This window comes from Bombina bombina, chromosome 3, assembly GCF_027579735.1.
Source record: "Bombina bombina isolate aBomBom1 chromosome 3, aBomBom1.pri, whole genome shotgun sequence".
NCBI classification, from domain to species: Eukaryota; Metazoa; Chordata; class Amphibia; order Anura; family Bombinatoridae; genus Bombina; species Bombina bombina.
Window position 1 is genome coordinate 545,314,520 of NC_069501.1, and position 15,284 is coordinate 545,329,803.

At 37.5% G+C, this 15,284-nt stretch overlaps 1 protein-coding gene across 1 annotated transcript in view; it reads left to right on the forward strand.

The window, feature by feature from the left end:
- Window positions 1-1,825: 1,825 nt before the first annotated feature.
- The window catches only part of LOC128653631 (lysophospholipid acyltransferase 2), a 135,639-nt gene continuing 122,180 nt past the window's right edge, over window positions 1,826-15,284 (forward strand). Inside the window, exons 1-4 of the mRNA XM_053707035.1 lie at window positions 1,826-2,171; window positions 7,131-7,276; window positions 9,962-10,039; window positions 10,320-10,409. Coding sequence (XP_053563010.1) covers window positions 2,091-2,171; window positions 7,131-7,276; window positions 9,962-10,039; window positions 10,320-10,409 — 395 coding nt within the window. The 5' untranslated portion in view covers window positions 1,826-2,090. The remainder of the gene's footprint in view (window positions 2,172-7,130; window positions 7,277-9,961; window positions 10,040-10,319; window positions 10,410-15,284) is intronic.

Consider the following 15,284-nt stretch of genomic DNA (forward strand, 5'->3'; position numbering starts at 1 on the left):
TTTTAACAAATTAAACGTAATAACAGAAGTAAACTGAAACGTCTCTTAAAATTGCATGCTCTTACGTGAATCATGAATGTTTAATTTTGTCTTCCATATCCCTTTGTTTGAACAATTACTTTAAAAATCTGGTGAGTATGTTTATTTGATCTATCTATCTATCTTGTCTATCTATATCTAGGCTTACCATAATTTTTAGAGGTGAAACTGGGACCACCTGGTGCGGTGCCAGTGGGGGTGTGGTCAGGAGCGTGGTCAAGGGGGAGTGGCAATTACCGGTCCTTTTAAAGTAGTAGCTTTTATGTGTGTAATGTTTTGTGGATACTCTACCCTTCCTCAGTCAAACAAGTGAATCACACAGTTTAAATAGACCATAACACCACCCCCTAGTGAAAAAGGCACCATTACGTTGTCATTGCAAATAAATCATTAATCTAAATCTCAGATTCTAAATATTGCCAAACATCAAGCATAATTATCACTTTCATAATTATCAATTTCACAATTTAATATCTGCAGTGTAATATGTGTTTTATGTGTCTAATTAAGGAACAGAGCCAAATACTGATAAGGCATAAATACAACACTGAATGAAAGTAAAAAAGAAACACGTACTGTACCTGGTAAAGCTGTTTAAGAGGCTACGCTATACCATAATGCAGGAAGATTATAGCCAAAATGCTATTCTGCATGAAGTAAAGCAAGATCCAGGCCAAAAATCCGGCCTGTCTGTATTTCCTAGTCATACCCATATGATTCCCCTAAAGGTGTATTACCGGCAATGACACCAAGGGTCGGGGGGGGGGGGGGGTGTTAAATTCTTAGAAAAATAAACCAAGTAGTACTACAAAATTAAAAAAAACCCTACGCTGCTCACTCAGTCTGTACTACTAAATGTAAACTTTGAAGGACACGAACGTTAAGCTAAGCAGGGCTGTATGTAACAAAGTACCAGCATCCAACTATGCTGGAGAGCCACAGTCCAGTCATTTTGAATAATGTGTCTGGGTTTCAGGTGGTCTGAAACCCGGACACATGATTTGAAACCTGGAGGTGGCAACCCTACTGGGACAGAATGAACAACTGGGTGGGACACTGGGACAGCGCCTCCAAACCGGGACAATCCCAGTAAAAGTGGGACTTCTGGTAAGCCTATCTATATCTATCTATCATCTATCTATCTATCTATATCTATCTATATATATATATACATGTCCAAGAAGGGTTAGGTGTATTTGAGTTTATCCACTGCTTTAAGCAATAATTGGCTAGTTAGTAGCTTTTTAGGCAATTTGCAATACTTTGAAGGACTTTTCTAGTTGTAGGGCAAGCAAATTTATTTTTCTTACAAAAACTATGTATAGCAAACGCAAGGGCAAATTAATAACTAAAGTTTTTGTTATTCTTAAACATTTTATGTATAGAAATCTTAATGTGACAGTAAAGCCAAAAATAACCTTCCATGAGAGCTTGCAGTTTTAATCAAATTTCCAGTTTACTTCTATTTTCAAATGTGCTTTGTTTTCTTGGTCTCCTTTTGTTAAAAAATATTCCTGGGTAGGCTCTTGGAAGATTAAAAGTAGTTATTCGTCCTGCAGAGCATCGCATGCAATAAACTGAAAGCAAAGCATCTGAATACCCTGTATCAAATAACCTCAAAACCCCTTTAGCAGGGGCATCCCAGTCTCCCACTTGCTTCCTATATAAGTATGCCAGGGATGGACGCTAGTTGCAGCACATCGCACGTTTCCCCGCCCCTCAGAAGTTATGTGCAGCACTTCATTTCCTGTAAAAAAAAAACAAAAAAACGAGCATCTCAGATCACTTTGGAGTGCACTGTAAAACGCAAACTGTGCTCTTTGTGAAACAATCGTTGCCGTTTTCAGCAGAACATCTCTCAGCTCAGAAGTACTTGGTCACTTGTAGAACTTGTCCCCTCCCTCTGCACAATACGCCGTATAGCAAAGCCTGGCCCTCCCTGTACAGCTGGGTGTGGGCGGCGGTGTGACAGTGTGTAGGTAAAGTGGCAGAAAGTTTCAGTCGGGACACAAGTGGCATTGGGAGAGGACAGCGTGATAGACTCAGGGGAGATGGGTGATAATTCACATTGGTCTGGGGGACATATCCTAGGTGCTGTCAGCCACCTGCTCACAGAACTGCCTGCAGAACAGGTATGTCCCGAGCATATACGATGATATAGATAGATGATAGATAACTAGATGATAGTTATAGATAGGTGATAAATAGAAAGATTAGATGGATAGAAATATTAGAAAGATTAGAGATAGAAATATTAGATTACATTAGTATGTAATGTATATATAGTGTATATATTGAATTAATTTATCACTGTGTCTCTGCTTAGATGAAACTGCAGTTGCAAAACTTTAATCAGTAAAAGATAGACAAATGATTATAACATTGTGTAGGAAGGGATATTTAACATATATGAATGTAAATGGATGCATTCTTTTGACTATGGAATTCACTGTGGGCATAGGGTGTGAGAGACAGAGAGAGGAAGTCTGTGTTTATAAATGAATGAGAGTTCAATCTAGAATGTAAAACACGAATTTACTATATCCTGTCTGCCTCTTTTCTATCTTCTCTAAAAACATTTATGATCCTACCTCATCTTTTATAGTCAATATATTTCAATGGGGTAACTAAGAAGGATGCAGGGGGCGTGGCTGCTACAAAAGGTAAAGTTCAGCATTATATATTTATATATATATATATATATATATATATATATATATACACACACATACATACATGTAATGGTAATGTCTGTAATGAAGAGTAAATACAGCCATAAAGGATTTGTTGTGGCGAAACGTGAGTTGGAATATAATTGTAATATCCTAATGATCATTTAAAATCAGTCCTAGAAGCTTTAGATTCAGACCTATGCTGTATAATAATTTATGCATATGTACACTAATTAGCACGGCAGTATTTTTTTTTACAAGAAAGGTGGCACATTTTTTGCGGGTGCAAGGGAGGCATTAGGCACCTCTGTATAATGGCTGCCCCCCTATCCTTCTCAATTGTGACCATCCCTCTCACTATAGTGATATTTTTTCTCTACTGGACATATATATGTATGTGTGAGTGTATATATATATATATATATATATATATGCACGCACACACACAGTATATATATATATATATATATAAATATGTAAATATATAAATACATATGCACGCACTAAGGGATTAGTTGCTACTAACTACTTCTATTAACCCATTCAACCAAAACATACCCATTGCATCATTGATTCCTCATTTAAACAACAATACACTTCCCTTCTTTACCCTAACCCAATACATACACAGACACAGGTTTTGGGAGAAGAGGAAGAGGTAAAAAAACCCATTACTTTATGGCAGGATTAGAGCAACCCAGTTATTACTTATATCATATGGTCAATAACCAATTTATATCTATCTGTAGATATTATTTATCTACACATATAGGTGATTGCTTCATCATTTCATTTAGGTCTTTGGAACTGTCCCTTTCCTTTCTACTGTGTGCCCTCCTATATATAGTTCCTTGATGCAGTAGTACTAACAGGTACTGTAAATGTACTTTATAACAATCCAGTTAACTGAATGGATATTATCTTCACATTCCCTTTAAGAATATTCTGAAGTCACATTTACTCTGATTTTTACCCGTTTATTTTTTTTACTGGCACCCAGCCACCCATCAGTAGTTTTTTTTTTCTTTATCTATGACATGGCAGGGGGATACAGCCTTTCAAAAGCCATATGCCTGCCTTCCTGAAAGACAGCAGATCACATTCCTGTTCCTCTCTAATTGAGGCTAATTTCAATACACTGATAAAATGTATGGCAGGGGTTTACAGATAAACGCTCAGTAGATTTAAAAAGTTATAAATAAAACATTCATGGCTAGGTTATACTGTAAGTGGAGGGCAAAATATTGCTTTCTCAAAGGTGATATTTGCGCTCCACTTAGTAATACCAGGGCACGCAAATGTGCGCTGGTATTACAAGTTAGGTGCAATGCACGGAAGCGTTGTGCTTTTCAGTGCCGTTTTTTTCCCCTAACCCACACCTGCCACAATTAACCCCTACCTAAAAATTGCTTTGTGCAGTTATATTTAAAAAAATAAAGATGCTCATTGTTATTTTTAAAACAAACACACCACTGTATTTTGGGGGCAATGGGGGGACATTTAGAGCGTTAATTGCTACCGCGAGCTTGCGGTAGCAATAACCAGCCACTTGTAATTAGCGCTTCACTTGTAATCTAGCCCTTAGTGTCCCTTTAAAGGGACATAAAACACAAAATAAATGAAAAATAGAATGAAGCTTTCATAGAGACGATTAGTCTGAGAATAACATTGTAGATGTATTTCTTAAAGTTTCATTACCTGTTTAAATATTGGCAAAATAAGTGTAAAGTTTTAGTGTCTATAAAACAACGGGAGCTGCCATGTGTGGAATATAACAGTGTTTTGCACTTCTATTTTTAACAGTAATGAAAACCTCACAATTTCAGAATGGAATTACAGGAAAAGGGTACAAAATAAATAATCAAAGTATATAGCAGATTTTTTATTTATCTTTATGATTTATCATTTTATATTACCATCTAAAAGTGTTTAATGTCCCTTTAATGTAGGCCTACAATTATGTTAAATACACATGTATACGTATACACTCTTTTTAATATACTGACATTGATAAAGGATACAAAAATGAAGTGTACACAGTGAGAGCTGGAGAAAGGAAATAGAGTAGAAATGAATGGATGCAAATACTACAAATCTGCTTGTTATTTTGAAGTAGAAATTGCTATTCTTCAAGTGGGGAGCACAATTTACTTAATGCCGACCCACTTCATAAACAAACATAGTGATGGTAAATCAAACTTCCAGTTCAAGGTGAATTTGTCAAGATGAACACAGGAAATGAGCTTTGGTAGTTCTCTAGTCACAAACATATTTAAAAAGACAGTTCATAACCATAACTGATGAGTTTAATATTTTTCCGTAAAAGGGCCACACAGATTTTTTTTTTCTGCAAGATGTAGGATATTGCTATGGATTCTGTAAGTGCCAGTATTTCGCTTTTACTGTACAGACACAGACACACATATAGGCCTCTAGTTATGAAAGTCTGGCGGACTTGATCCGCCAGTGCGGATCAGGTCCGCCAGACTTCGCTGAATACGGCGAGCAAGAGCTGCTGGTGCAACACCGCCCCCTGCAGACTCGCAGCCAATAGGCCGCCAGCAGGGGGGTGTCAGTCAACCCAATCGTACTCGATCGGGTTGAATTGTAGCGATGTCTGTCCGCCTGCTCAGAGCAGGCGGACAGGTTATGGAGCAGCAGTCTTTAGACCGCTGTTTCATAACTGCTGTTTCTGGCGAGCCTGATGGCTCGCCAGAAACACGGGGCATCAAGCTCCATACGGAGCTTGATACATATGCCCCATAGAATCTCCTCTAATGTGTCTCCTGGTTTATTTATTTATTGTTTTTTCAACCCAGTGGTAAATTGCATGGTGCAAAAAAAGCCATCCCTTTATTATTCAGCTTGGAAAATTGAAAGGTCAGATAAAAATTGTTAGGCTGAATTGTGGTACCTAGGTTGTATGCTGGCTACTCTCTCTTGGGGGTCGCTTTGCAAGCCTTTTGACCCACTATAACTGCAGGTTCTCACAAGAGAACCAGCACGCCGTATTTAACAAGCAGCGGTCATCAGACCGCTGTTTCCCTAATCTTTCGCCACTTCTAAAGTGGCAAAATTCAATATCCGCGGTCTAGTCCGACCGGGGAGATTGACAGCTCCTGCCCGCGCGTGATTGGCTGTGCACGGCAGGGGGCAGGATTGCACGCAAGAGCAAAATAGCGATCGTGTGCAATGCTGAATTCCGCCAGGGGAATTTAGCCCGTCAGAGGCAAGCTGCGGCAGGCAGGGACACGTATGTGGGCCCCACTCCGCCTCAGCTTGATAAATGGACCTGACGTGATTTATACCCTATGAAATAAAATGTGGTGGCTATTTCTTCTTATCTCATTACCTTCAAGCTTCAATTCATGACCTCTTGTTGAGGAAAGTATGAATTTCTTCTGTCCTTCAGGCCATAGATATTCTATTCCATAAAGTGATAGTAAATCCTATTGTTTGTGTTTATCAGTGGAACAAATAAAGGGGACTTTCAGTCATGAAGTATAAAATAGTCACAGCAGAAAGCTATTTTGCTTTGAGGTGACGTTTCCACATCTTAGCCAGTAGCCATACGGGCCAGCTGGCATTTTGACGGATACCTAGCACGCTATTGGCTAAGATCACCTCACAGCAAAATAGCTTTCTGCCGTGGGCTGCCTGAGGTGCTCAGCACGGCAAACGCTTAAGACAAATAAAGGAACTAAGCATGAAGTATTTTATACTTCCTGACTGAAAGTCCCCTTTATTTGTTCCACTGGTAAATCCTAGCGTTTCATAAACGCTAGGATTTACTATCACTTTAAAGTGACATAAAACAGCATCACTATTTAAATGACTCTCACAGTTCTGTTGATGAACAGTGATACACCCCATAAAAATACAAAAGAAATTAGCACAGGAATATACCTTTTTAAAGGGATAGGAAAATCAAAATTAAACTTGCATGAATAAGATAGAACGTGCCTTTTAATTTCACTTCTATTTTCAAATGTGCTTCGTTCTCTTGGTATACCTTGTTGAAAAAGAATATGCACATATCCTACACTACGGGGGGATAGCTGCTGATTGGTGCCTGCACACATTTGTCTCTTGTGATTGGCTTACTAGATGTGTTCAGCTAGCTGCCAGTAGCGCAATGCTGTTTCTTCAGCAAAGAATAACAAGAGAATGAAGCAAACTTGATAATAGATGTAAATTGTAAAGTTGTTTAAAATTGTATGTTCTTTTGAAATCATGAAAGAAAAAATTGGTGTTTCCTGTCCCTTTAATGGAATATATCTAAAATGCCCTCTGTTACATGTAGAAAAGAAAAAATAATACTTTTGTTTCCTTTAAGTTATTTACTAAACATATATCTATGTGATTATATCTTTAGGTGACTGTTTTGTATGCAGTGCTCATTAACCTTTCTCTTCCCAGCGTATCTTCCTAACAGGTCAGATATCAGCCCTGATTCTAGCTGCCCTGTTCCGTTGTTGTCTGCCTCCCTCCAGGTGCAGCCCCCAGCTCAGGCACACTGTAGCCTCTATTCTTGGAATAAGCCTGTCAATCTACTGCTTTAGATGGTGAGAGAACATATAGAGCACTGAACCCTAACATGCAGTTATAGAAAGTAAGCAGCTACCTATGGGTACTTTCACTTAACGGGACAGTGAAGTGCAAAATAAACTTTCATGATTCAGATAGGGCATGTAATTTTAAACAACTTTTCAATTTACTTTTATCACCAATTTTGCTTTGTTCTCTTGGTATTCTTAGTTGAAAGCTAAACCTTAGACCTTGAAGCCCGTCTCTTATCTGAAAGCATTTTGACAGTTTTTCACCACTAGAGGGCGTTAGTTCATGTGTGTCATATAGATAACATTGACCTCACGCAAGTGAAGTTACCTAGAAGTCAGCACTGATTGGCTAAAATGTAAGTAAGTCAAAAGAACTAAACTAAGGGGTCAGTTTTCAGAGGGTTAGATACAAGGTAATCACAGAGGTAAAAAAGTCTATTATTATAACAATTTTGGTTATGCAAAACTGGGGAATGGGTAAAGGGATTATCTATCTTTTTAAACAACAGCAATTCTGGTGTTGACCGCCCCCTTAAAGGGACAGTCTACCATAGAATTGTTATTGTTTTAAAAGATAGATAATCCCTTTATTACCCATTCCCCAGTTTTGCATAACCAACACTGTTATATTAATATACTTTTTACCTCTGTGATTACCTTGTATCTAGGAACCTTCTTCCAGCCCCCTGATCACATGACTGTGACTGTTCATTATCTATTGTCTTAAATTTAGCATTATTTTGTGCTAAATTTTAAATAACCCCCTGTGCCTGAACACAGTGTTATCTATATCAGTGTTTTTCAACCAGTGTGCCGTGAGAGATCCTCAGGTGTGCCGCGGCAGACTGACAACAGTGCGGGGGTGTCCCTCTTTCACATTTTGAAATATTGGGAGGTATTTGACAGGCTCATCAGGCATCATTTACAACCATGACATTGATATTCATTCACAGACAATCATTATGATTGTTTGTGAATGAATGTCAATATGTCATGTATAGTTTGTAGGAGGCATGGCATGACAGCACAGTACAGTGTATATCTATATATATATATATATATATATATATATATATATATATATATATATATATACTGTATATATATCCTGTATTAGGCTACAATGTGTGATTTTGTAAAATTTTGGGATGGTGGTGTGCCACAGGATTTTTTAATGTAAAAAAGTGTGCCATGGCAAAAAAAAGGTTGCAAATCACTGATCTATATGGCCCATGTGTACTTTCTGTCTCTTTGTGTTGAAAAGAGATTTATAAAGCCTGTGATAAGAGGCAGCCCTCAAAGGCTTAGAAATTAGCATATGAGCCTAACTATGTTTAGTTTAAACTAAGAATACCAAGAGAAAAAAGCAAATTTGATGATAAAAGTAAATTGGAAAGTTGATTAAAATTAAAAGTCCTATCAGAATAATGAAAGTTTAATTTATACTAGACTGTCCCTTTAAAGAGACTCCTGCATTAATGGTATATTGATACAGTTTTATGATCCACTGCCACTATCTTAAAATCAGCGTGCAGCAAACTCAGCTACCAAGTAGCGTCAATCATAGGTTGTTACTGGTGATTTATACCCTGCTTATAAGCAAATATATGTTTGTAGGAAGGATACATTCTAGTGCTGACATAATTAGACATAATTGAAGTGATAAGGCAATAGGTGTGGCTGATAAAACTGTAGTTAAGGAGGAAAGTATGGCCTATGTGATAGTATAATTCATTCCCTGCCAGACAAAACACTGTGTAACCTCTTAGCTGCCGGGGTGAGACCTTCAGTGTGTGACAACAGTGTAACCCTCCCATGCAAGATAATATTCAGTAGAGTGTGAATGTGTAACCCCTTCCTGCAATGTGTAACAGTTTAAAGGGACATAATATTCATATGCTAAATCACTTGAAACTGATGCAGTATAACTGTAAAAAGCTGACAGGAAAATATCATCTGAGCATCTCTATGTAACAAAGGTAGATATTTTACCTCACAATTTCCTCAGCTCAGCAGAATAAGTTCTGTGTAAAAAGTTATACTCAGCTGCTGTCCAGCTGCAGGTAAAAAATAATAATTAAGAAATGAACTGCAGCCAATCAGCATCAACAGTGCTGAGGTCATTAACTCTTTTACTGTGATCTCATGAGATTTGACTTAACGTTCATGAGATTCCATAGTAAACTTCCTTAAACTGAATAGGGAAATAACAGGAATGTGCACGAAGCTCACTCCCTTGCATGTCCCGGTACAGACATACTGATTTGTTGCTTAGAAGTAATTTGCAATGAGGTTTGAATACTTAGGACATTTTGAGGTAAAATATCTTTCTTTTTTACATAGAGATGTTCAGGTGATATTTTTTAGTCAGCTTTTTACAGTTATGCTGCATCACTTTCAAGTGTTTCAACATTTGGGTATCATGGTCCTTTAACTGGTTTTCCTGCCAGAGTAAGCCCTAAAGTGTTACCCTTCCCTACCACAGTATACACTTAAGAGTGTGACTGTGTAACCCCTTACATACCAGATAAAGTATGGACTGTGTAATTAATTCCATAGACCACTACCAGAGAGAAAACTCCAGAGTGTGAACAAGCAACTCGTTTCCTATCAGAGGGAGAGACTTACAGTTTGGGGAGACTTACAGTGTGTGATCACCTTACTTACTCTCTTTTTTTCTCTTTGATTTAGGCTCACCTTATTTTTAGTTGGAGAGATAGTCCTAGGTTATCTAATGCTACTCGTGGTGGACTCCAGAAGAGTTCATGCGTAAGTTTAAAAAGAAAAAAAACTATCTTTTATTAGATTTAGTTTCCCTTTCCAGTGACCAGGACCTACTAACAGGCCAGATTTGTAGGGCCACTGTATATGAGAACAGGTTAGATAATAACAATTACAAGACAGCTTATTATATAGATATTCTGTAATTCTGCCATGTTAGTGGGTCCTGAGAACTGAAGCTAGCACATTTGAATTTATTGTATGATCCCTCTGCATATCAGATACATGGCCGTGAGCAGGAGGTTAAGCTAATTGCGTCTCTCTGCAGGTACACTCTGCTGATGACAATGGGATACTTGACATTCTTCCATATTCGAAGATATATTACTCCTGATGGGGATCAACTGGACTTTACTGTGTAAGTAGCAGATGGAATGATGGTAATAAAGCTAATTAAGTACAGGTAGCCCTCAGTTTACAGAATAACAACCTTTTTTTTCCAGTCATGTGACTGCTATTGAAAAGCATTGAGAAGCAGTGCATTTATTAAAATAGCCAGTAGGTGGAGCTGTCCGCTTGTGTTGCAGCAAAGCCAAGCAAGCTGAAATTAATCAGTTTAACCAGACCTGAGCTATTGAGCAGATTTCAAAGGAACAAGATCTTCCTGTCTATAAATCAGTCCAGATTGGAATGCATAGAAAGAACTGTTTGCAGAAAAATGCAAGTGAAGTCTGTGTTGTGTGATTATTTTATTAGGTTTATAATGCTGTGTAGCAAATGTTTTTGTTCATTTAAAGGGACATAATACTCATATGCTAAATCACTTGAAAATGATGCAGTATAACTGTAAAAAGCTGACAGGAAAATATCACCTGAGCATCTCTATGTAAAAAAGGAAGATATTTTACCTCACAATCTCCTCAGCTCAGCAGAGTAAGTTCTGTGTAAAAAGTTATACTTCACCTTATCCTAGCTGCAGGTAAAAATAAAACAAAAATGAAGAAATGAACAGCAGCCAATCAGCATCAGCAGTGCTGAGGTCATAAACTCTTACTGTGATCTCATGAGATTTGGCTTAACTCTCATGAGATTTCATAGTAAGCTTCCTTTACCTGATTGGTGAAATAATATGAGAGTTCACGATGCTCATCCTTTCAGCTGTCCCAGGACAGACACACTAAAATGCTGCTTAGAAATCCTTTACAATGGGAGGTGGCTACTGAGGAACTTTTGAGGTAAAATATCTTTCTTTTTTACATAGAGATGTTCAGGAGATATTTTCTAGTCAGCTTTTTACAGCTATGCTGCATCACTTTCAAGTGTTTAAACATTTGGGTATTATGGCCCTTTAACTTAGTTTAATTATATATTCTGTGTTGTGTGATTATTTTATTAGGTTTATAATGCTGTTTAGCATTTAAAGTCTTCATTTCAAAGCTATAAAAATAATGTATTAGGTGTTACTTATGACAATTCTGAGAGGGGCCTGGAACCTAACTCCCTCACTTCCCATTGACGTATATTATAAACTGGGTTTCAATTTACAACGGTTTTCGATTTACAACCAGTCCTTCTGGAACCTAACCCCGGCGTAAACTGAGGGCTACCTGTACTGTGACTGGTAGAAGGACAGGCAAGTGATGAGGCAAAGAGACAGACAACATATAGACAAGCAAATATATGGGCTGACAGTGTTATAGACAGGTATGAATATACAGGGACAGACCAGTATAGAAGCAGTCAAATAGGCCAGTGTTACTCAACTCCATTGCTCAAGTACCCTAACAGGCCAGATTTTCATGATATCTTCTCTAGAGCACAGATGAGATAATCAGTTGATGGGTGAGAGCAGGTTAGTAACCATGGTTACTGATCAGCTGATTATTTCACCTGTGCTCTAGTTCTGATATTATGAAAACCTGGCCTGTTAGGGGTACTTGAGGACTGTAGTTGAGAAACACTGATATAGACTTATATACACATACAGTGTTTTTCTCAAACACCAGATCTCAAGCACCCCAGAAAGATAATTGTTTTCTATGCTTTTGCTGATCGCTGGTTAAAGGGACACTGAACCCCAATTTTTTCTTTCGTGATTCAGATAGAGCATGATATTTTAAGCAACGTTCTAATTTACTGCTATTATCAAATTTTCTTCATTCTCTTGGTATGTTTATTTGAAAAGTAAGAATGTAAGTTTAGATGCCGGACCATTTTTTGTGAAAACCCTGGGTTTTTCTTGCTGATTGGTGGATAGATTAACCCACCAATAAACAGGTGCTGTCCAGTGTATTGAACCAAAATTGACTTATCTTAGATGCCTTCTTTTTCAAATAAAGATAGCAAGGGAATGAAACGAAGAAAAATTGATAATAGGAGTAAATTAGAAAGTTGCTTAAAATTGCATGCTCTATCTGAATCACGAAAACAAATTGGGGTTCAGTGTCCCTTTAAATCACTATGATGGAAAATCCTTAAAGGGACAATAAATCTAAGATTTTTTGCAATGCTTTTAAAGCATTTCACTACAGACTATTCAAGGTTTACCTCTAACCCTTTTCAAACTCTCTCTCTATTTTTGCACCTGATTTTGCTGTCCTTGCTAGCCTGTGCCACCTGCCTTTCTTAACACCTAGACACCGTTAGAACGTTCCATGTCATCCTAAAAGTGCTGGGCTTAAACAAACGCCTTTTGGACGGCATGGAACATCCTACCTTTTTTGGGCGTCCTGCTCATTTCTGTTTTTTGTCAATGGAAAATGCGACTGGGGGGTGCGCATAGCATTGTAGGCAGTCCCACATGATCCAGTCCCAGCATTAATATCTCTTGATTGCATCGACCATCACGTGATTTCCTTTTTAAGCAAATATTTATATCAGAACTTCTTTCTGATGTTCAAAATTTGCCCCCCGGCATGAAGGGGATAACAAGTTTTTGTTTGTTTTGTTTATTTATTTTAGAAATACAGCCTATTATGTGTTGTGCTACCCAGCCCATAGGCTAACCAGGGTGCTCATCTGCTTCTGTACATACAACTTATGAAGCTAGACCACTGGTTCTCAAACCTGTCCTCAAGCTGCCCTAACAGGTCAGAGTTTCAGGATTACCTTGGATGAGAGCAGGTAAAATAACCAGGTTTACTAATCAGCTGATTATTTCACCTGTGCTCCAGTTTAGATATCCTCAAAATCTGGTCTGTTAGGAAGGACTGAGGACAGGTTTGAAAACCAGTGATTTAGACAGAATGCGGAGCAGCGATTGTCAACTGTTTACCTTTTGGGATGGGTGGTGCAGAATCTGATTGGCTGTACTGCCTGTTTATTTTTTTTTAAGGAATAAAAAAGACTTGTCATGGTAGTCTGGCAGCAAAGAGTAACCATTGCGGTGTTAACCCCTTAACTGCTGAGCTCTTTAGGAGTTTGTAGATGCTGCACACATTTAACTCTTTCTGTAGGCCATTTTCAGTGAGAAATCAAAACATATTGGGCTAGATTACAAGTGGAGCGCTAATTTATTACAAGCAAGCTTTTAGGGGTTAAAAGTGGTGGGTGGGAGGTGAAAAAAAACAGTACTGAACAATGCCTTTACATTGCGGTCTATGGGAACTGTGTGTTCCCTGTAAATATATATGTATATGCTTATATACATTTATGTGTTAACCTCTTAAGGACATATGACAGAATTTTTCCGTCATAAAACAGTTGAGCAAACTGAAAGCTCTGTCCTTAAAGGGTTAATATATGTATATATACATATTTATTAATAAATATATATATATGTTTATATTCAAATACATATATATTTAAAATTGCTGGCCATCGCTGCATAACTTACCCCCTTTGCTGCGCTAGTTTTCATGCGGCATGAGAACGAGGCTCCCGTTGGAACCTATGGAAACACGCTCTGGTGAGCGCAATACTTCCTTGCAATGCGAACGCGAGGTCGTGTTCACATTGCACCTAACATCTTTTGCCAGCGCACATTTGCGTGCGCTAGTATTACTCAGTTGAGCGCAAATATTGCTTTCTCTGTAGCAATATTTTACACTCAACTTGTAATCTACTCCATTATCTATTGTTTTTCCCCCGCATATTCAAACTATACAAATATCTTATGTATATATAATGACACATGAGAACTGTACAACAAAATGGGGAAAAAGTTTATATTTTTATTGAAATTTTAATGAACACGGTTGTAAACAATGTGTGTGTTTTTTTCTAACCTCTATTGTAAAAATAAGTTGTTTTCCTCTTATAAATAAGGGACGTTGAATATAGCTATATAACTTTGAGGTTAACGTAGGGGCTCCCATAAGTTGTTTTCAGCCTCTTCATCTCCATCATATAGTGAATCAACTGCATAAAATAACATCTAAACTGGTGAGTGAATTTTTGCTGCTGCTATTGACTAAAAGCGAGACTAAGACAGTAAAGTCAAATTAAACTTTCTAGATTCAAATAGAGCATTCCATTTTAAGATACTTTCCAATTTATTTCCATTATTAAATTTTGCAGTCTTTTTTATATACACACTTTCTGAGGCACCAGTTCCCACTGAGCATGTGCAAAAGCTCACAGGGTATAAATGATTGGCTGATGTCTGTCACATGATACAGGGGGCTGGAAAATGGAAGAAAAAAACACATTTGCCTTAAAAAAAATCTAGTGCTTATTTGAAAATCAGAGTGTTATTACATTGTATTTTTAATATACACTTGCTATTTTTTTAAACATTTATTTATATCCCAAAATACTGTACAAGTCCAGTAAAAACAGAGATAGTACATTTGTTGTCATGTACAATAAATAAGGCAGATGTTGAAACAAACCATATTCCACAGGCTTTACAAATAATAAACTAGACAGTACTGGTCAACAGTATTAATATTGTTATCATGCACAATAGGCCACAAATATAACTGAAATGCACAATATTCAGCGAAATAGAAAAGAGAAAAAAAAAACAGGATTGATACACAACAGCCATTTATCTTAACATTGTTTTGGGGAATTTTACACCACTATTTTCCCTTGTAAACAAAAACTAAATAAAAAAAAAAACACAATTTATGCTTACCTGATAAATTTATTTCTCTTGTGGTGTATCCAGTCCACAGATCATCCATTACTTGTGGGATATTCTCATTACCAACAGGAAGTTGCAAGAGGACACCCACAGCAGAGCTGTTATATAGCTCCTCCCCTAACTGCCATATCCAGTCATTCGACCGAAAACACGCAGAGAAAGGAGAAACCATAGGGTGCAGTGGTGACTGTAGTTTAAATGAAA